The sequence below is a fragment of the Zootoca vivipara genome, chromosome 7, assembly GCF_965207765.1.
Source record: "Zootoca vivipara chromosome 7, rZooViv2.hap1.1, whole genome shotgun sequence".
Lineage (NCBI taxonomy): Eukaryota > Metazoa > Chordata > Lepidosauria > Squamata > Lacertidae > Zootoca > Zootoca vivipara.
This window is the reverse complement of record NC_142590.1, coordinates 63,868,205-63,890,987: the sequence shown is the minus strand read 5'-3', so window position 1 is coordinate 63,890,987 and position 22,783 is coordinate 63,868,205. Positions and strand designations below refer to the sequence as shown.

Sequence of the window (22,783 nt, the reverse complement as noted above, 5' to 3'; positions counted from 1 at the left end):
CTTAGGGCCACAGTTTGGGGGTGCCTGCCCTAGATGGATTTCTAATTTATGGGAAATAGAATGAAAAACACTGTAAATAGAACATTCACAAATGCAAGTACAGTAGAACCTCGGTTTATGAATTTTCGGTTTATGAACACCGCGGACCCATCTGGAACGGATTAATTCATTTTCCATTACTTTCAATGGGAAAGTTCGCTTCAGTTTATGAATGCTTCAGTTTATGAACACACTTCCGGAACCAATTACACCCATGCTTCAGTTTATGAACGCTTCAGTTTAAGTACTCCGCGGACCCATCTGGAACAGATTAATCCACTTTCCATTACTTTCAATGGGAAAGTTCGCTTCAGTTTATGAACGTTTCAGTTTAAGTACCCCGCGGACCGTCTGGAACAGATTAATCCACTTTCCATTACTTTCAGTTGGAAAGTTCGCTTCAGTTTATGAACGCTTCAGTTTATGAACAGACTTCTGGAACCAATTGTGTTCATAAACCGAGGTACCACTGTACAGCCGTACCTCAGAAGTCAAACGGAATCAATTCTGGAAGTCCGTTCGACTTCCAAAATGTTTGGAAACCAGGGCACGGCTTCCGATTGGCTGCAGGAAGCTCCTGCAGCCAACCAAAAGCCGCGGAACCCACGCTGGACTTTCGGGTTCCAAAGAACGTTCGCAAACCGGAACACTCACTTCCAGGTTTGCGGCGTTCGGGAGCCAAACGTTCGACTTGCAAGGCGTTTGGAATCCAAGGTAAGACTGTATTTTCTGTGTAAAGCCTGCAATATAAATGTTTCCCTGCCCCTGACTTCCATACTCAATACATTTGACTACTTCTAAACATGAAGGATTTCAGATATGAATCAATCTCTGAGTGGCATGCTAATGTGAGATGGTTTTAATTAATTCTATTTCCATCCCTGAGAGCCAGCAAATATTTATGGAGAGTAGAAATTGTTTGGGAGAGGAGGTGGGAGTGTGCTGGCTTGTGCCTTCATGCTCAAGCCCTTCTCAAATGTTATCAGGACTTAAAGGTGCTTGGGGGAGGGGAGGGGCATTGTGTACCTGATGGGGCTCTGTATGTACATTAAAATGAACTTACACTTACTCTGTGCCTCTCTCTGTGAATTCTTTTAAAACTCACATAACATCTGAAAAGGACTTCAGATTTAAGCAATACACAAGTCCAGGCAGGAACAGCTGAAGAGAGACAGTCAGCACAGGGACTGGCTATGGATATATAGTGATTCTGATATTTTGCTTAAGATGCTAAAATGACCAAACCCTGCTCTTTTGCCTTTGGGGAAAATGTATTCTAAAATGATCCTGGCCATTTCTTGTGTGTTTTAAGTATTTCTGAATGCCAGCTGGGGATTGCTGCTTGCACTACAGATGGCCTTAGCTTTGGCTATGAAGGGTAATATCCCCAACTGATAGCTCCAGCTGTCTTTCATTACATGGTATACTACTATGCAAGGCAAGGTCTTTGAGAAATAACTGATGTGCCATATTTGGTGTATATGCTCTTCACGAGTCTTTCTGTAAGCTAGGTATAGTGCTTCAGGGATACAGAGGAATATGACCAAAATGTGGGTCAGTTAGGTCCCCTTCTTTTAACCCATGATTGTCCGCCATGACTGCCATGGGTTTCAGCACATGCAGACATGGAGAAAGTCACTTGCATTCATGCCGGTTTGTATGCCAAAAATCAATTCAGATTAATTTCAGCATGTGGTGTCACATGCATACAACCAATTTGGCTCATAGCAGCACAGCTGTAAAGAAAGTAGTGTGGGCTGACTGATAGCAATGGCTGTGGTGAGTCGAAAAGTTGTGTTCTGAGGATAATGCCAAAGGCAGTCAGCCAGTGCTATCTGGAATACACGTCATGAAGGAGGCAAGTTGCTTTTGCCAACCTAGCAGCACCTGGTCAGACATCCTAGTGAACATGCTGAAGCTTGTTGCAAACTGTCGTTGCAAATGGAGTTCAAACTTTTACAATAGGAAGGGCAGTACTGCAGCAGGATTGTGAAGGGGCCTCTCTGGAAGCAGACTGTGGAAGCAGAGATCAAGTTGGGATTGCTGCCATGCCTTGAATGAACGTGGATCTGCAAATGGTGTACAACACTGAGGCCTGTTAGCAAAATTCATGCCCAGTTATGGGTTTGGGGAATGGTTTGAGTCTTGTTTATTTTATTTGAGTTCCAAACACTGACAGTGCCAATGGTATCAAGACAGGGTAATTGGTGTGGTGGAAAGGAACAACACAACTGCCTGTTATAAGATCCGCAAAGATGCTGTGGCTGGTACTCTCGTTCACTTTCAGAAGATCAGCGGAGGCCATAAGGAGAAAACTCACAGCCACAGTTGTTCACGATTTTGGCAGTGTGCTGCATGCCAGTTTCATTGCAGCTGTGAAATCTCGTTCACATCTGCGCACAGTACAGTGCTCCTTCATTTGCCACCAAGTTCATTTAGCTAGTGCCAACTGCACAAGTGAACCAGTTGCCTTTAGGAATCTCACATTCATACTTGTGCTAGTTTGTACCTCTTTGGAAGATGAATATTGCCATGAATGCAGTGCTTTCTTTATTTTTGTGTACGCATCTGACACTATCTCTGTCTAAAAGCAATCAGTTGTACTAAACTGCTGGGCTGCTACATTTGATGGCTGAAGTGTGGTAATGGGGATAAGTGATTGGGGATTGCTGATGCAAGGAAATAAAAAAAGGGCTCCTTTTCATTGCTTGGTGCAACATATCATCAGCTATCTTCCTCTGTTGCTTTTGCTCTTTTACCCCAGCTTGTTGTGCAATGCCCAGGCTTTCATTTCCTGTGCTACATCCTCTCTTCCTTATTAACCCCAATGTCAGCAAAAGTCAGTGCTGATTTGGGGACTTTGGGCCAAGTCTTAAAGAGAAATGCCCTTGATTTGGCAATTGGGAGTTAATGGCAGGGACAGATGCATTCTACAGATATAAAGGATAGTCGTAAACACTTAGATTTTTCACCCAGATTTGTTCATCAGGAATAAATAGCTTGCCATAGCTCTGACTTCAGATCCCTAATTGATACCAGTTATGAACTCATTTTTAAGGTTCTAGTTACAGGTAGGTAGCCGTGTTGGTCTGACATAGTCGAAACAAAATTTAAAAAATCCTTCCAGCAGCACCTTAGAGACCAACTAGGTTTCTCATTGGTATGAGCTTTCGTGTGCATCTGAAGAAGTGTGCATACACACGAAAGCTAATACCAATGACAAACTTAGTTGGTCACTAAGGTGCTGCTGGAAGGAATCATATTTAAGGTTGTATCCTTAATTATGTAATTGAAGATGTGTTATCTTTTAATGTGTGTGGATTACTCATTACTTCTCAAAGTCAGATCACACATGGTATGATGACTGGGCTACTTTCCCCCTTTCCATTGCTTCAGTGTCTTTGGGGTTGCAACCCTTTGTCTTTTAGTTCTCAATAATTAATGGTAAAGGATGGGGCTGGAGGAAGATACTACCGGTATAATGTATTGTCATTGCTGAGACATCCTGCAGAAAATCAGTGCTGGACTGAAGTTCCTCACTTTCAGAATTGCCACTTTAGGAGAGCTATTCTCTCTGCTCACACCAAGAGTCAAAATGCTATTTGATCACAGCACAATTTTTTGATTTGTGTAGCAACAAGATATAGAGGGTTCTCTTAACAGTTTCTCACTATACGCCAATAATTGGCTGCATGCTCTTGGCTCTGGGCATCTTGGGAGATGCAAAACCTGCTCATGCCAGTGATGCCCCTGTGTTCCTGTAACAACCCTCCCTTTCCATCTTGCTGAAAAGAATTTTGTAGTGAAGCAAGGTGTTGGCAGGAAACACTTAATAATGTCCTTAATGGAAACTTTAAATTAATGGTGGGGCCTTCTGCTGAAGTGAAATATTGGCAGTGTGGTCTCATAAGGGTGAAACACCATTAAGGATATACTGCTATTTGTGGCTTGTCCTCAGGTCAAGAGTGCTGCACAAAACTGCTCTCCTTTTCAGTGGATCAGATTTTTGCTGGAAGCCAGTCCAAAGAAATGGTGGCTCTAAGTGCTATACATCATTCTGGGGTCAACAGTGTGCTGCACATTGCAGTCCAGTCATGTCCTTAGACACATGCTGCTATTCAGTGCTCATCTTTATTGTCCAGTATTTCTCATGAGGACATGTGCAGTGGAACAGCAGGATCATTGGGTCCACAGAGAGCATGAGGATCAGGGAGAAAGCTAGAACAAAGCAGCTCATATTGCCAAGAGCTCCTATTGGGGGCAGGGGGTGGGGAGAGAAGAAGCTGGACTAAACCTGCCTTTCTTCCTCGCATGGTGTGCATAGTGCAGCACGGTTGTTTGATTCAGTGTTGGCATGGCACCACAATTCTTTCAGAGCCACTGGTTTGTTTACAACTGAATATTGCCCCCAAAGTGCAGTTAGGTTTAGCAACTTCATTGGAAACTCTGTGAAGGTGGAAATAAGGTATCCACAATTCCTTTACAGTCAAACCTTGGTTTACTTCTACCTCTGTTTGCGACCGCTTCGGTGAGCGACTGCTGCGGACCCGGAAGTGTTTACATCCGGGTTCCGCGGCGTTGGATGCGCAGACGCGATCTGCGCAGTGCATGTGTGCGCAGAAGCACTCTATCAGTGCTTCGCGCACACGCAGAAGCGTGCCTTCGGGGAGCGACCGCTTCGGCAAGCGACCGCCTCCGCGGAATGGATTGCGGTCACAAACTGAGGTACCACTGTAGTTTGAAGCTGATTAAAAACTTGGAACAGGCCAGGGGCTACTATGGTCTTCGTGGTTTAGTGTCATTTCAGAATTCAGGTGGGGCATCCTAGAATTCTTGAATGATTCATTTCCCCAGTATCTCTCTGCATATGGAGAATTGGTTAGGGGAAGACTTTGAAGCTGACCCCTCTCTTTAACATGTTACACTTCAACTGCGCAGACAGGTGGGTTTTCGGGGGGGGGGAAGCTTTGTGATAACCCATTTATGCATTTTGAGGCTTAAACTTGGACCCACGGTGCTTAAAAAAAGGTCCCTTTCAGCTCTTCTTAGGAGATCAGCTCCTGTCTACTGCTTACATTAGCATCACCAACACTACTTGGCAGGGCAAGAAATGTGTAAGTCCCTCCTAATAGGAAGAAAAATGTTTTTCTCTTTTGTTAATTACTCAGTCATGTAGTTCCTTCCAGCTTTACCTATAGTCATATAGTATGGGATCCACCTGTAATGAGTTTTAGAGGCTGTGCCGAGGCTGTGGGTTGCTGCAGAGGAGACAGACTTGACTGCAACTCTGAATGTTATTCTCAATCTTTCTGTGCTTTGCTTAGACTATATAGACTACAGTAATTGGAAGCACTGGTTCTGAGAACTCTGACTGAACCCATCTTCACAATCCAAGGCCTTTTGCTGCCATCTTGTGGCTGGATGTTGCAGGTGCTGCGCTGCTTATACAGGGCGGCAACACAGAAATGTTATCTGAAATGGTATCTGAAGAAATGGTATCTGAAGAAATGGTATCTGAAGAAGTGTGCATGCACACGAAAGCTCATACCAATGACAAACTTAGTTGGTCTCTAAGGTGCTACTGGAAGAAGAAAAAATTATCTTGCTTCGAACACAGAAATGTTAAGTGTTGTAGAAGGAGACTTGATTTGGCAGCTTGTGGTATAATGTGCAAACCCAGCTCTGAGGTCCTCTCCCCTTAATTGCTTTACCATCCTCCTACTAACTAGCCCTACAAAACTGCTTCTAGGGGCCTCTTCATCCCCTTTCCTCTAAATGCTTTTACTTTGAGTCAGGGACAGCACAGATAAATGCACTGTAAAGGCATACTTTACAATGCTGCCCACGTCTTCAAAATAGTAGCTGTTATTTCTGAAATACTTCTCTTTTCTATCCAATAGCCACCTACTATTCCACTTGCTTGCATTTTTACCAGGTCATTTCACTCTTGATCTGTGCATCAATCTCTTTCGCTCCAGTGACCTGTTGGTGAACACCTGTGGCTACTAGTTATAATGGCTGTGTATAACCTCCAGTATCAGAGTAGGTAAAGGTGAATGTAAAGGTAAAGGACCCCTGGACAGTTAATTCCCATCAAAGGCAACTGTGAGGTTGCAATGCTCATCTCGCTTTCAGGCCGAGGGAGCCGGCACTTGTCCACAGACAGCTTTCTGGGTCATGTGGCCAGAATGACTAAACTGCTTTTGGTGCAACGGAGGACCTTGACAGAAACCAGAGTGAACAGAAATTCCGTTTACCTTTCCGCTGCAGCAGTACCTATTTATCTACTAGCACTGGCGTGCTTTCGAACTGCAAGGTTGGCAGAAGCTGGGACAGCAGCGGGAGTTCACCCTGTCACAGGTATTCGAACCACTGACCTTCTGATCAGCAAGCCCAAGAGGCTCAGTGGTTTAGACCACAGTGCCACCCGTGTGTGTGTGTGTGTGTGTGTGTGTATCAGAGTACTGTGCCTCTGAAGAGGAGCAACAGAGAGAGGGCTATTGCACTCATATCTTGGTTCTCTCAGACTATTGCATTTGTGCCATTGTGGGCTTCTCATAGGCGGGTGGTTGGCCACTGTGAAATTAGATGGACCTTCAATCTGATCCAGCAAGGCTCTTCGTATGTAGTTATCCTGAAAACTATGTGACTATTTATAAATGGGACAGTGTGTATAGTTTTAGGGAGAAAGGAAGAAGAAAAGCAGAGGTGCAATGAATTGTAGTACAAATGCAGTGCTCCTTTCCCAGAAATATGAATGTATCTACTCTCTGAGAGGTGCAGAGCATGGGCAGTATGTCTGCACTTAGTTATTAATCATTGTCATGTATTGTGGCAACTTAACTGATGGCTACTTAGTCGATAGTAAGTTAATATGTGCCACAGTAGATGGTAATGGCCTGGTTCTTTTCCTGGTGTACGTGGAATGTTGTCTACTAACGGGAGCTAATAACATGTGTGGTGCGCAATGCATTGAATTTTTTCCATCAGTTGTGCACTGGCTGCTATCCCAAAAGCTCTTATGAGAAAGTTCCACTGCAACTGCAGGACTGGGCCAATAGCTTCAAACTGAGCTGACGGAAATAAAGCTAGATAGAAATGAATCTTGGAACTTGGTGGCGCTCGGTCCTGAAGTGCTGAACACAGGCCACTTTAGTGAAGGTTGCCTTAGTGAGGACACCCACTATTACAGATTGTATTTATTTATTTATACTTACATGCAGTCATCTCATAAAATATCAGGGCAATTTACAACAACGTGTAAATGAAAAAAAAACACGAAAAGCTATAAAAAAAACAATGCAAATACAGAATTTCACCACACAAGGCCATCACCTCACATGGATGCTGAGAAAAGCTTTGGAAGGATTTGAACTTTGTGTCTTTCGTACAGTCCATTTGCAAGAAAAGTACTTAGTCCTCCTCTTCTCCCTGACTTCTCCCTGCCATCCTCAAAGAATCAGTCAATTCTAGGCAGGGTTTGGTGGGATGGGGCCACAGAGTCTATTTATGATCCAGATTGTCTTTGACATCTTTTTCTAATGTGGAATGTTTTGACTTTGGGCTTTTTGCAAAAATAAATTAAATTCTTAAACTAATTGGCACATATATGAGTGCTTAACAGATCTTTGTGTGTCTTCTTTCTGAAACTGTGAGCATCAGTTATACCAGACACTACCTATGTTGCACTTAAATAAAGGGAGAAGGACTGCAGCTTTATCACCCAAATTTCCCCCTGCTTGCTTCTGGAAAACATTTTAGAAAATGTTTTATTTTTTTCGGGTAATACCATAAAACTTGTCATTTTCCAGATTGTGCCAGTGTCCGGTAACTCTTCTAAGCTTTAAGAATGTGGGTCTTATTCCTAGACTGAATGCTCCTTGGTTTATCTTCCTGAGCATCGTATATCATTCACAAAACTGCCTGCCCTTGGAAATGCCCATATAGGCATTTACAAACTGTGATTGCAGCCCCCTTACACCATGGATAACAAGAGCCTGCATACATGAAGCCTTTCTGTATAAGGCAGCCTTTGCAGACCTTTGAGTCATCTAAGTAGGTCCCTTTTGAATCCAGACTAATTTTACTAGGCATATAAACACAGACACACATAGATACAAACAAACACTGATAAATACACCCACTCACCCTCCTAATAAGCCAGCATAGAACAAGCAAACAGAGACTCTGTTTCATTCTGATTTCCTCAAACAGTGAGCTGTTTTGTATCAACTACCCGCAGGAATCTTTGCAGGGAGTCCACTGTTTTGGGTGCTGCTTATCCTCTGTACATTTTTTGCTGGCCCATACACAGACGGGCACTGTCCACAACAAACCACACCATGCAGTCTCAACAGCTTCTGGTCTCTGGCTGACTGCAGCTACAATCCTGAACATCCCGTGCTTCCTCACTGAGAACTAAAAGTCCCTTGACACCTGCAAACACAGGCTGAATAGAAAAAGTACAGGGAGAGGAGGCACTTGCTTGAGAGGGGTCTGCAGGGAGCCCATGGCATCCCTTGTGCTTCAGAACAAAATCCAAGCCAGCTATTGACAAAGACTCTTATTATGGTCAATTGTGGAGTGAGGAAGGGAGATCTGCTTAAAGCTGTAGTTCCCCCAACATGGAATAGCGTTTCCCAGAGAGGTAGCTAAGCGTAGCATTTGATTCTTCCATGCTTCCACTTTGATATCTGAATGGGTCAACTCATTGGTTTTTTTGCACTGCTTTTCACTACAACTTTTCAGTGATGACCTTCATGGAAGATCAAACTTTTCTCCATTGGAGAGGCTTGCTGGAATTTGAGAAACTCCTCTTTAGGTGCTGATCCTGTTCTGGCTTCTGCCAAACACGGGCAGATGGAGACTTTTATTTGGAAGTAAGAAATAGATTATTCAGGCAAGTAATTGTGCAGGCTCAGCAAGAGACACAGTTCTTGGGAGCAGGACAAGGAGAACTGGACAGAAGTGATGGAAGATGTTTTGACAAGTTTCCCTGCCCCTCCTGCCAAGCTTTTGAATGCAAGGTGTGATGTGCTCACTCGCAAGATTCTCTTGCCTTGTGGAAATATTGAGATTGCAAGTGTGCACTCTACTTGGGCGAGTTTGCTCCCATCTGTGAATGCAGCACCTGATTCTAGGTGACATAACAAGTGCCCTTCTGTTCAGTCTCATCTCGTCAATTCTGCATCTCCCTGGTTGATCACTATAATTCTTGACCACTATAGATCAACATAACACATACCAGTCTGTTTGGGAATGGGGCTCTGACCCTCTAGAGAGGGACTCACATGAGCTCTGGGGGTGGGGCTGGGGAGAGACATATTGGCTTCATGTGGCCTTCAGCTTGTTCAGCCATTGGCTACAACCCATTTTTCATGTTGCAGATGTGCTCCCTCGTTTCTTGAAGATGCAAATACCTTAACCTTGGGTTAAGAACTTAATTCGTTCTGGAGGTCCGGTTCTTAACCTGAAACTGTTCTTAACCTGCGGTACCACTTTAGCTAATGGGGCCTCCCACTGCCACTGCCACGCGGTTTTTGTTCTCATCCTGAAGCAAAGTTCTTAACCCGGGATACTATTTCTGGGTTAGCGGAGTCTGTAACCTGAAGCGTCTGTAACCTGAGGTATGACTGTAAAATAGAATGTAGTGAGGGAATAATGTGGTATTTTGTGAGAGTAGACTGGCCACACCCATATCATGCATTTAAAACATGTGGCTTTCCTAGAGGAATTCTGGGAGCTGTAGTTTGTTAAGGTTGCTAGGAATTGTAGCTCTGTGAGAGGGGTACACTCCAGTTCCCAGGATTATTTGGGGGAAGCAATATGCTTTAAATGAGCTTTAAATGTATGGTATGGATACAAAATTCAGTTACACCAGTCTACAGAGTACTGATCTTTCTGAAATGAAGACCTGTGCTGCCCTTTTCAAGTTATACACATGCTTCCCAAGAGCCACGTCTTCTAAATGGAAGAGGGGGAGTGGATTGTGATTTGTTGAGTGTAAGTGCAGTCATGCTAAGTTACTAAAAGAGGGAAATGCAAGACAAGTATTTGAAACTTGCAAGTATTAAGTGGGGCTTTTTCTGAAGCTGTTATGCTTTTACAGAATTACAGTGAACTCTGGCTCATCTCTCTCTGATGGCATTAACTTTTCTCAGAAAATGAAAGAGAAGCCCATTTGGAATGGCTCGGCTCAGTAATACTCTTGGAGACTGATCCTTTTAGAATGAAATAAGGAGAAGATGAAAATCTAAGCTATTGGTACTTTATGGGTAGCTACCTTGCTACAAAGAGATTGTGTCCACTGCTAGACAGCTAGCATTGGAACATAGCAGGGGGTGTTGCCTTTTTGAGAATCCATTTGAGCAGCTGTTGAGAACAAGGGTGAGGAAAGTCTTTGAGGTGTCCTGCCTTGGCCACATTTAGCTAATGTCCAGTCCTGTGCTGTGTATGGCACTGATGAAATAATGTGTCAGTTTTGATTACTTCAACAGTGTACCTTTCATTTGGGCTTCCTCTGCTTTCACACAGTATTGATTTTTAATAGCAGACCTGGTTCAAACATAATAGTTGTTCATGTGATGTATCTTACCAACAGATATTCTCAGAGCTTTGCAAAAAGGCCAATTTCTGCAGAAGAATCAGCGTTGGCAAGCAAAATAGGCCAGGGGCACTTACTGGTAGTACTTAGTAACAGGATGCATTGATTTAAATAAAGGTGGTTTAAATTACCAAGAAAAAAGGCCAATTTAAAGCATTGATTTAAATCAAGTCTCCAATTTGGAACCATCTACTTCCTGATTAAGCATGCTATTTTGTTGCTATAACAATTAAAACAGATTTTTGAAATCCCCCTAGGATGAACCCTGGCCATGGAGATCACATACACTACAAAAATTATATTTGCTTAGGGAAAAGAGATGAATTTCTGCCAGTCTCAGTTTGTTCACATGTGAAGGTACTATGGTGTTGTATCTGTACCGTGAGTTCTGCAACATTCGAAAGTGCTTTTCCAACATCAGTCTCGTCTGGAGAGCACTGCTTGTTTAGTAAACCGTTCAAATACATTAGCAATGTTATCTTCACAGGCATTATTAACTTTGGATAGCGTATCTTAGGCTAGATTCTAAGTGATCTGCAAATAGTGTGAATTAGCCGTGTCCTAATGTTACTTTGCTCATTGTTGTTGTTTAGTTATTTTGTCCGACTCTTCGTTAGAAAAATGCAATATACAATTTCACTTCCATTTTTTATTTAAAAATATAGTTTTTTTAAAAAAATTCAGGTTTTCACATCTCAATAATCTGAGCATGTGTTCCTTTCCCTCTCCCTCTGTATATGTATACAGTATGCTGTATATAGTATAATGTGTATGCATAGCTACCTATCCATATACCTTGTTGTTCCTTGAGAAAACACAGAGCGGAGATCCCACCCAAGCACTGATCAAGTCTACTATCCATTGGCAACCTCTTCGTTTTAGCTTTCATTGTAAGAACTTAGTGGAGGTAGAATGTTTGCTTAGTGCAATGTTTCTGTACGCAGCTGGGGTTTATTATTTTTAAGAATGCAGATCCAGATTGGAAGTGGGCCTACTCTAGTCCTTTTGGGCGTACAGTACCCTACGAGCTCTGTGTGTGGTTTGAACTCTCACCTCGAGTTCCTACCCTGCTGCTACTGTATGTATAATAACTGTCTTGAGCCACCCTCTTGGCTGCTTCAGGCTGTAACATCTGGAACGGGGTCTGAATCGCATGGTTTGATCCAATTGCTTCCTTGCTTGTGTGGTGGGGGGGTGACTGCATGGATGGGAAGCGGATGCACAAGAAGCTGGTCAGAAAAGGTTCCTAGCAGCATTTGTTGCCAGAGAATCCTTTAATCAGCTTGCCCCCCCCCACATTTCACGATGCAACTAGCATATCTCACAGTGTGGGTGGGAATGGGCTGTGTGTGTGGAACTGGGATGGGATTTCTAGTTATGAAGCAAGACAAAATAAAGTTTCATACTCGTTCTCCAGACAGGGTGTATGTTTAGATTTATGGACTGGAACTGTTGTTTTCCATATCTATCCATTCTTGAGTCATTCCACAGAAAGAGTTGGATGTTGTAATTTATCCCAGAGAAGTATGATGGTGGTGGTGATGGGGCTGGAATGCTTTGGAATGCTGTGCTATATAGAGCACATCAACCACCTTCCTTGCCTGCTGCTGCCACCTAGCTAACCCTTTCCTATCCCATTTGGAACCTCTCAGCATGGTGTAGTGGTTAAGAGCGGTGGACTCGTAATCTGGTGAACCGGGTTCGCTTCCCCACTCCTCCACATGCAGCTGCTGTGTGACCTTGGGCTAGTCACACTTCCTTGAAGTCTCTCAGCCTCACTCACCTCACAGAGTGTTTGTTGTAGGGGAGGAAGGGAAAGGAGATTGTTAGCCGCTTTGAGACTCCTTAAGGGGAGTGAAAGGCGGGATATCAAGTCCAAACTCCTCCTCCTCCTCCTCCTCCTCCTCCTCCTCCTCCTCCTCCTCCTCTTCTTCTTCTTACCGAGCCATGCTTTTCAGACTTTTCAGACTTTCCTTACTTGCTTATTTAGATTATACTGCTTACACCAACCTTTCTTGACCTTGGGTTCCTGGATGTGGTTGGAATACAACTCCCATCACCATCGGCACTTCTAGGTAGGAATGATTGGAGTTGTAGTCCAACAGCAGCTGGGTTGAGAAAAGCCACCTTGTACAAAGTAAAAGATAACAGAAACTGCTCCTTCTTCATAGGCTGAAGGGTTGCTCTTGTATCCTGGCCCATTCACATTCCATAGCTGGAGAGCTCTACCTTTCGTGGCTTCCCTTGACAAGTGTGTGCAGCCTTCAGACAACTGTAGCCAACTCCAAATTCCTGCATGAGAGGTCAGACTGGAATTCCTGAGAGCAGCAGTGGCAACAGCAGCAGCTCATATCCCAGGGAATGAGCATACCTGCTGCTGAGTGTATCAGCTGCTGTCATTCATTCCAGCTTCAGTCAACTGGCTGCTTTCCCAGAGTTTCCGTTATGGCTCCTGTTTTGTTATTAAAGAGAAAAGAAAAGTCTCTCACCCATCCACACCACCTCTTTTCCTCCAGAGTTACCACCACAGATACCCTGGCTAGGTTGAAAACTGCTTTAAAATGTATTACGGCATACGGTTCCACTTCTACCAGCTTGGTTATGGACAGGATACAAGCTGAGATTTGGGCTTCGTACCTGATTGCCAGGTGGGTTGTGCCAGAAGAAAGTAGGACAGAGCAAAGAGTTAGGGAAGCAGAAGTCTGGCTGTGCTGCACCCATGCCTCAGGCCTTATTAAAAAACAAGAAGAAAGTGTCTACTATAATTTTCCAGAAATAATACTCAAAGCCACTCAGCAGACAGCTTTCTGTGGTTCAGGCTACCCTACGAACCACCCACAGCTACTGTCTAGCACTAGGCAGAAGTCCAGTGCTTTGGAGAATTGGGTTTGGATAAGCAGCACTGCCAGGGCCACAGCAGGCAAACATTCGGGCTGCATCCTGCTTCCTGTTTTCCTGATTTCACATGGCACTGGAAACTTCAGTTATGCATACCCCACCATCAACACAGTTGTATTCCAGAATGGGACCTAATTCAGGGTGGATTCATATAATATTTCCTTTGCTCGCTTCCTAATCTACGGTACTATGAATTTCTGCAGCTATCTTTGTGCTCTATCAACTTGTGGTTCCTGCTCTTTTCTTAATGGTTCAACATGCTGTCCAGGACGTATGACTTCCTGTTGGTTCTTCCCCCTCCTCTTTCACTAAAACTGCTTATATAGTCTGCAAGTACCATGCTGGATAATCTACAGCAGTCTTTACCAACCTCTGGTGCCTACAAGATGTTTGGACCACAACTCCCACTCTTCCCAGCCAACATGACTAATGGGCTGCAATCATGGAAGTTGTAGTCCACAACATCTAGAGGCCATCAGGTTGAGAATGGCTGGTATACAGGGAAGTAGTTTTCAAACTTTCTACCCTTGGGGAGCCCTTTCCATATTGATTTATCGGTTGAATAATTCCTGTAGCACCTCTGTCTGTTAGGATCCAACTAGGCATGATGGTGATGGATCTGAGTGTTTCAAGCTTGAGTATGCTGTAATAGTATCAAAAGCAGGAGGTGAGGGTTCTCGTTGAAAGTGAAAAGGATGAGGTGTGCAGAACCCTCATGGAAGAGGATTGCAGAACCATCCTTTTCTCTGTAGCTTATATCATCACAGTATTTCCCTCTGCTGGGCTCCAACACTGGAAATGAGCCCAGTTGGGAGAAAGCTCAATACTTATAGAGAGAGAGACTGAAGGGAGGCAATAGCAGCAGGTAAACTTGTCACTCTTGCACCCTCTTTGCATCTTACATCAGGCTCCCACCTGGTGCTTTCTATGTGATTGTGGCTGATCTGGCTGTACATTCCCTGAAGTGCTGCCATTGAATCTAGTTTGGCCCTTAAAGAAGATCATGGGGCATGTTCTAAAGCAGGTGTAGGGAAACTAGGTCCTTAAGAGTGTTGTTGGACTACAACTCTCATCATCCCTGACTATTGGCCATGCTGTCTGGGAATGTTGGGCATTGGCATCTGGAGGGCTACTACTTCCCCACCCCTATTTTGTAGTGCACAGTTAGTTCAACCAGGGTGCTGGCCAGGCCTCTTGGTCCTCATCCTCTAGGACTCAGAGTGAACCCTGGAAAACTTCAAACCCTTCTGTGTTACTGCATGTTGCAGGGCAAAAATAGGTAGGGAAACTGGCTTTCGGGTCTATTATTAATGATCTTTTCATAGAGGGACCCCTAATAATATAGTTTGACAACCACTGCTATAGAGAATAATAGGCTACAGTGACTGCTGCTGAATGTGGGTCCATTGTTTGCTGCTTATCCTTTGAAGCAGAATATTCTAAGTTCAAAATAAGGTCTGCTTATGATGGCTCAGCAGGAGGCCAGTATTATTGACGTATGAGTTTAGTCCTTTGAGAACAGAACTCTTTGTCAGACAGGCTCTCCTAATGGCAGATGTGTCAGATCCCAGGTGTGTTACGCTGTTGAGAAAATAGGATGTTTCCCTCCCCGTGGAACTGTGGATAACCTCAACTCTACGAAGCTTCGAGCTTTAAAAATCTATTCATATCAGGCTGTTTCCCCCCCCTTAATTTAGCTCTTATCATATGATTTTTATTTTGAGAGTTGTTTTACAGTGCATCACTTTCTTATCTGCCAGGAATGATGTTGCTGCACTACTCATTTAGTTGACCTGCATATTTTTTATGGGCTTTTTTTGCATTGTTGTTTTATAATTTGTTTAACTGTTGGTTTTGTATTATATTGTGTTTAGTGATATGTATATCACCTTGTGTGGGCTGTGCTAAAAAAAAGCAATTATAAATGAGGAAATGATTCTAATGTTTATAATAACAACAATAATGCAATACTCCTTAGCATTCATGAATGCTTTGTCTGAACCAGTGTTATGGCACAGGAAAATTGTTTTTGCATATTACCCTAGAAGCTCTGCTGAAGGGTGCTATGTATGTGAGAGAGACAGATTAGGTGGCACTAAGCATTGCACAAGCAAAGATGGTTGGTTTGACTTGAGAGGACAACAGAATTTCCTGGGCCTGGTACACTGAATGTGGGTTGGACCTCCTGCAATCTGTTGGCAAGAACTGCTGCTTGTACATTAACTTAACCTAGTCTACCTCACAGGTCTGTTGCAGATATAAGAGAAAGGAGGGGAGGAAAACATGCACAGCCTTGAGCTCCTGGGTGGAAAAGCAATATACATATATATGCCACACAGAGCATAGAATGGAATACAGTGGTACCTTGGTTCTCAAACTTAATCCGTTCTGGAAATCCATTCCAAAACCAAAATGTTCCAAAACCAAGGCACACTTTGCCATAGAAAGTAATGCAAAATGGATTAATCCGTTCCAGACTTTTAAAAACAACCCCTAAAACAGCAATTTAACATAACTTTTACTATCTAACGAGACCATTGATCCATAAAATGAAAGCCATAAGCAATGTACTGCAGTCACACAATCAGTCAATCAGTAGCTGAACTGACTTCTACACAGTCACAAAAGCCAAAAAAAGCCAAAAGAGTAACAAAACCACAAAATAAATAGCAAAAACAGACAGACCTCAGTGTGATACTCAAAACAGAAGTGTGGCACTCAAATCGGAAGCATAACACTCAAAACGGAGCACGTTCAGCTTCTGAAAAAAGTTCGCAAACCAGAACACTTACTTCCAGGTTTGCAGTGTTTGGGTTTCAAGTTGTTTGAGTATCAAGGCATTTGAGAAATCAGCTCCACCTTTTCGTGGGGACATGTTGCGGGCGAGCCGCCAAGCCTCCCCCCTCAATGTGGGGGGGGGGGCGGGACTGTGTCCTGCCTTGCCTTATGCTGGGGAGGCCCGGTCACGCCAGTTAGCCAAGCGGCCAATCAGGCGACATGGGGGCCATGGCCGGGGCCAATTTAAACCACGGTGTGACGCTGAATCGCCCCTTTTCAACCTCGCACCACGGATCTCAGATCAGGTCTCTGACCCTGCTTCATCGAACTTCTGCACGTGGCTCCTGAGTTCGGCACACCCAGAAAGGCCTTCTCTTCACGGCATTAGGACTGCGCACGGCAGTGGGGTTTCTCGCAGCAGCGGGGATTCCCTTCCAGCTGGCTGGCACTTTTACTGTGAAGCCGCAGGGATTGCACTCCTCCTTCACTGCCAGGGATTCACGTTCATTTTTGGTTGTGTGCCAGCTTTGGGAGAGTGTGCATGAGCGCTAGGTCCTTTACAATGGAAATTTCTGACCCCATTCATTTGAGAACCAAGGTACAGCTGTACACTGTGGAATGCGCTCCTGCAGAAGGCAGTGGTAGCCACCAGCTTGGATGGCTTTAAAAGAAGATTAGACAAATGCATTGAGCACAAGGTTATTAGTGACTGCTAGTTCCATACCCAGGGACCCAGGTGGCGCTGTGGTTAAACCACTGAGCCTAGGGCTTGCTGATCAGAAGGTCGGCGGTTCAAATCCCTGTGATGGGGTGATGCTCCCGTTGCTTGGTCCCAGCTCCTGCCAACCTAGCAGTTCGAAAGCACGTCAAAATGCAAGTAGATAAATAGGAACCGCTACAGCGGGAAGGTAAACGGCGTTTCCGTGTGCTGCTCTGGTTTGCCAGAAGTGGCTTTGTCATGCTGGCCACATGACCTGGAAGCTATACGCCGGCTCCCTCGGCCAATAATGCGAGATGAGCGTGCAACCCCAGAGTCGGTCACGACTGGACCTAATGGTCAGGGGTCCCTTTACCTTTACCTAGTTCCATACAATAAGTATTATGCTAGCCACAGGCTATGACTACTGTGTAACAGCGTTTATGAAGTTTCTGCTAATATTTAGTTGCAATATGCTTCTTTGGCATTTCCACCCATTAGTTCTAGTCCTGCTCTCTGGAATCTTCCAGAGACGTTCCTCACAGTTTAAAATCCTTAGAGAAACATGTGGAAGGGGATTTAAGGCAGCTGTAGGGAAATAAAAAACATGGAGAAATGGACAAAAGATGTACAAGTAGGGTGGGCAAATAGGGCACACATACCAAGGTTAATCGGAGCGTAGAGGTTGAGGTGGTAACAAGCAAAGTGAGGGATGAAAGCTTTACAAGGTATGGTGGGGGACTGCATGGAGCCCATGCTTGCAGCAAGTCCATTGTGAAGGTCATCTTTATTTTCTGTTATTCACTATGGAACTTCCATCCTTTTCTTTCCAACAGATCCTGAATCCCAGAGAAAGAGGACAGTACAGAATGTGCTTGACTTGCGGCAGAACCTGGAGGAGACCATGTCCAGCTTGAGGGGCTCCCAAGTAACTCACAGGTGAGACCTGCTCCTAGATTTCCTTTACTCTTGACAACCAGGATGATTTCCTTTACTCTTGACAACCAGGATGATAGTTCCTACTTGGGTGCATCAAAACAGTTCATCTGGCCACATTCCATATCAACCAATTCCGGCTAGGAAATCTGCATTTAAAGTCAGAAGATGAGCTCATCTCATAACAAGCGTGAGATGTTTCATAACATTGGACTAGGTAGTTTTTGGGTTGATTTTTTTTAAAAGGTTGCTGTGGTTCACTGTCACATTTTGCCCACAGACTACCCTTGCTTGTGGACATTTGGCCAAAATGAGATGCTGTTGTGCAGTCATTTTAAATAGCTTGGTACTGCTTTTTAACCTTGGACATCTTTGTTGTATGCTGTGATGTGACCATGCCTAGAGGGAGGTTAGGATGTATCAGGACTGCAGCAGCCAAAGCTTACCGCTCCAAGGGTGCCCCTTCCATACAGGTACTCATTTTGGAGCTTGGAGGGGAAATAATAATAATAATAATAATAATTTATTATTTATACCCCGCCCATCTGGCCGGGTTCCCCCAGCCACTCTGGGCGGCTTCCAAAAAAACAGAAATTCTAAAATACAGAAATCCATCAAACATTAAAAGCTTCCCTAAACAGGGCTGCCTTGAGATGCCTTCTAAAGTTCTGGTAATTGTTGTTCTCTTTGACCTCTAGTGGGAGGGCATTCCACAGGGTGGGTGCCACTACCGAGAAGGCCCTCTGCCTGGTTCCCTGTAACTTGGCTTCTCGTAATGAGGGAACCGCCAGAAGGCCCTCGGAGCTGGACCTCAGTGTCCGGGCAGAACGATGGGGGTGGAGACGCTCCTTCAGGTATACCGGACCGAGGCCGTTTAGGGCTTTAAAGGTCAACACCAACACTTTGAATTGTGCTCGGAAACGTACTGGGAGCCAATGTAGGTCTTTTAGGACCGGTGTTATGTGATCTCGGCGGCCGCTCCCAGTCACCAGTCTAGCTGCCGCATTCTGGATTAGTTGTAGTTTCCGGGTCACCTTCAAAGGTAGCCCCACGTAGAGCGCATTGCAGTAGTCCAAGCGGGAGATAACTAGAGCATGCACCACTCTGGAGAGACAGTCACTGGGCAGGTAGGGACTCAGCCTGCGTACCAGATGGAGCTGATAAACAGCTGCCCTGGACACGGAGTTGACCTGTGCCTCCATGGACAGCTGTGAGTCTAAAATGACTCCCAGGCTGCGCACCTGGTCTTTCAGGGGCACAGTTACCCCATTCAGGACCAGGGAGTCCTCCACACCCGCCCGCCTCCTGTCCCCCACAAACAGTACTTCTGTCTTGTCAGGATTCAATCTCAATCTGTTAGCCGCCATCCATCCTCCAACCGCCTCCAAGCACTCACACAGGACCTTCACCGCCTTCACTGGTTCTGATTTAAAAGAGAGGTAGAGCTGGGTATCATCAGCATACTGATGGACACCCAGCCCAAACCCCCTGATGATCTCTCCCAGCGGCTGCATATAGATGTTAAAAAGCATGGGGGAGAGGACAGAACCCTGAGGCACCCCACAAGTGAGCGCCCAGGGGTCTGAACACTCATCCCCCACCACCACTTTCTGAACACGGCCCAGGAGGAAGGAGCGGAACCACTGCATGACAGTGCCCCCAGCTCCCAAGCCCTCTAGACGGTCCAGAAGGATGTTATGGTCGATGGTGTCAAAAGCCGCTGAGAGATCCAGCAGAACAAGGAAACAGCTCTTACCTTTGTCCCTAGCCCGCCGGAGATCATCGACCAGTGCGACCAAGGCAGTTTCAGTCCCATGATGAGGCCTGAATCCTGACTGGAAGGGATCCAAATGGTCCGCTTCTTCCAGGCGTGCCTGGAGTTGTTCCGCAACCACTCGCTCAATCACCTTGCCCAAGAATGGAAGATTTGAGACTGGGCGATAGTTGGCCATATTGGCCGGATCTAAAGATGGTTTTTTAAGAAGCGGTTTAATAACCGCCTCTTTCAGCGGGTCTGGGAAGGCTCCCTCATGGAGAGAAGCATTTACCAACCCGCAAAGCCCATCGCCCAGCCCTTCCTGGCTAGCTTTTATAAGCCAGGATGGGCAAGGATCAAGGAGACAGGTGGTTGGTTTCATTCGTCTAAGCAGCCTGTCCACATCCTCGGAGGTAACAGATTGAAACTGATCCCACAAAACTTGACTAGACAGGACTCTAGCACTCCCCCGCCCCGGCCCTGCTCCCACGGTGGAGTCTACCTCTTCCCGAATCTGAGCGACTTTATCTGCAAAAAACTTTGCAAAATCATTGCAGGAGATCATGTGGCCCGTACTGGGCCCGGATGGAGCAGGTGGTTCCGCTAAATTGCGAACCACCTGGAAGAGTCTCCTGCTGCTGTTTTCTGCAGATGCGATGGAGACGGTGAAGAAGGTCCTCTTCGCCGTCGCCATTGCCACTTGGTAGGCTCGAAGTTGAGCTCTAGCCCGTGTCCGGTCTGATTCAAAATGAGTTTTCCGCCACCGGCGCTCTAGCCGTCTCAACGACTGTTTCATTGCCCTCAGCGCCGGGGAAAACCACGGGGCTGTCCGGGCTCCATGCAATCTGAGAGGGCGCTTCGGAGCCAGACAGTCAATAGCGCTGGTTAACTCCGCATTCCAGCGGGCCACCAGGGAATCAGCTGAAAGGCCATCGACATGGGATAAAACATCCCCTACCACTCTTTGGAAGCCAATTGGATCCATTAAGTAGCGGGGGCGGACCATCTGAATCGGTCCCACCTCCCTGCAGAGGGGAAGGGTTGCGGAGAAGTCCAGATGCACCAGAAAGTGATCTGACCATGGCACTTCTTTTGTTTCGCTTTTACTTAATGTCAGATCACCAACATCCATAGAGGTAAACACCAAGTCCAAGGCATGTCCGCGGCTATGAGTTGGGCCAGACTTATTCAGGGACAGCCCCATGGTGGCCATGCTTTCCACGAAGTCCCGAGCGGCTCCTTGTAAGGTCGTGTCGGCATGGATGTTAAAATCCCCTAAGACAACCAAGCTAGGTGTCTCCAGGAGCACATCCGACACGACCTGAAGCAGCTCGGGCAGGGAATCCTTGGTGCAGCGGGGAGGTCGGTACACCAAAAGGAATCCTGTACTGCCTCTATTGCCCAACTTCCAGAACATGCACTCAGAGAACTGGGTCTTCCCAATAGGACGCCTGGTGCAAACTAATGACTTCCTAAAAATCACTGCAACCCCCCCTCCCCGCCCAGATGGCCTGGGTTGCTGTGCATAAGAGAAACCTGGTGGGCAAGCAGCGCCAAGAACGGGCCCATCGGCTTCCTCCAACCAGGTCTCTGTCACACATGCCAGGTCAAATCCTCCATCCACAATCAGGTCGTGAATGGCGGTGGTCTTATTCATCATCGACCTGGCATTGCACAGCAGCACCTTCAGGTCATGTGGGTATCCCTTGCCTATTCCAATATCCGTCCGGTCAGGACCAGACCTGGAGGCAGGGATAGTCCTCAGACAACGACTAAGTCTGCCTCCTCGGTAATGACATGGTCTGGTCTTAGCGTAACTCCTCCTCCTACCCGTGACCACTGAGATCGGTTGTTCCAGTGCACACCCCCCTGTGGAATCTGCCCCTGTGGAATCTGTGTTTCTATTGATTTGGCCTCCACATTTATTTGCTGAAGCTTGGTTCCCAATCCTTCCACACTAATTCCAGTGGGAGACTTGGCAACCCAGTTACAGCATTTTCCCCTCAAGGGGGGGGATAGATAGTGGTCAACAGATTGAGGGTGAATACCAACAAGACCGAAGTACTGTTTCTGGGGGACAGGGGGTGGGCAGGTGTGAGGGATTCCCTGGTCCTGAATGGGGTAACTGTGCCCCTATCTGTTTATTGAACTTAGTGTGGGTATTCAGGGAAGAATGTGTGTGCTCCTTGCTTCAAAGGCTGCTTTTACACACCTGTTAGCATTCGTTAGATTAGTCCTGCTTACACTTTCTGAGAGATTTGAATGGGGTGGTGCATATATCCAGAGAGAGGTGTAGCATCTTATTTCACAAAGTACGCCTGTCCCTTTAAGGGCAGCAATATCATTAATTCCACGTGGTGGAGTTGTCCCAGCAAAGCCTCAGTCCTGGACTTCGCTTTCCTCAGACCAGGGCACTGGCAGTGGCCTCTCTGTAATAAAACTTTCCCTTGGCTTTCTGCTGTCCAAGTGAGCTAATGCAGTGACAGCAGCTTTTCAGACCTCCAGTGAGCAAACCGCAGCAATGTTTTTGAGTGTATGTATATCATTGTAATTTGGCAGGAGAGAGAGAGAGAAGTTGGCTGGCAAGGTGAGCTCATTCCTCAAGCTGAGCACATGGAATTTGTGATCAGGCTGTCACTCAGCACCAGGGAAAGAGGGACACGCCCCTTCTGCTTTTGGTCTCTGTGGTTCTAACTTTTGCTGGGATCCTAAAACTATATCCCTGAGTTTTGCATAGAGATGCTAACAAGGAGACTGGAGAGGATCTCTCATAAGAATAGTTAGTACGGAAAGGTGTGAGAAGAATTCTGGCAGTACAACCTCTGCTTCAGACGATGACACTTCAGCTCCTTTCCTACAGAATCACCACGTGGCTGTAACTTCTGGTTTCCAACAGCCTGTGCTTGAACTTACTGAAAGCCACTTGGAAACAGTTGCTGCTTTATGCTTAAATCCAAATATTAATGCTGCTTGTTAGCTGTTTGTAAATATTGTACTACGCCAGCTGAATGCAAGGGAAGCTTGCTGTTCTTGAAACAACCACCCCACCCCCTGCACTGCTGCTCATCTTTCTCTC

General features: G+C 45.6%; 1 protein-coding gene across 10 annotated transcripts in view; it reads left to right on the top strand.

Moving 5' to 3' along the window:
* NAV1 (neuron navigator 1) overlaps positions 1-22,783 on the top strand; it is a 275,085-nt gene that overhangs the window by 137,778 nt on the left and 114,524 nt on the right. For all 10 annotated transcript variants that reach the window (XM_088674461.1, XM_088674460.1, XM_088674459.1 and 7 more), the window contains one exon: positions 17,852-17,954. In XM_088674461.1, coding sequence (XP_088530587.1) covers positions 17,852-17,954 — 103 coding nt within the window. The remainder of the gene's footprint in view (positions 1-17,851; positions 17,955-22,783) is intronic.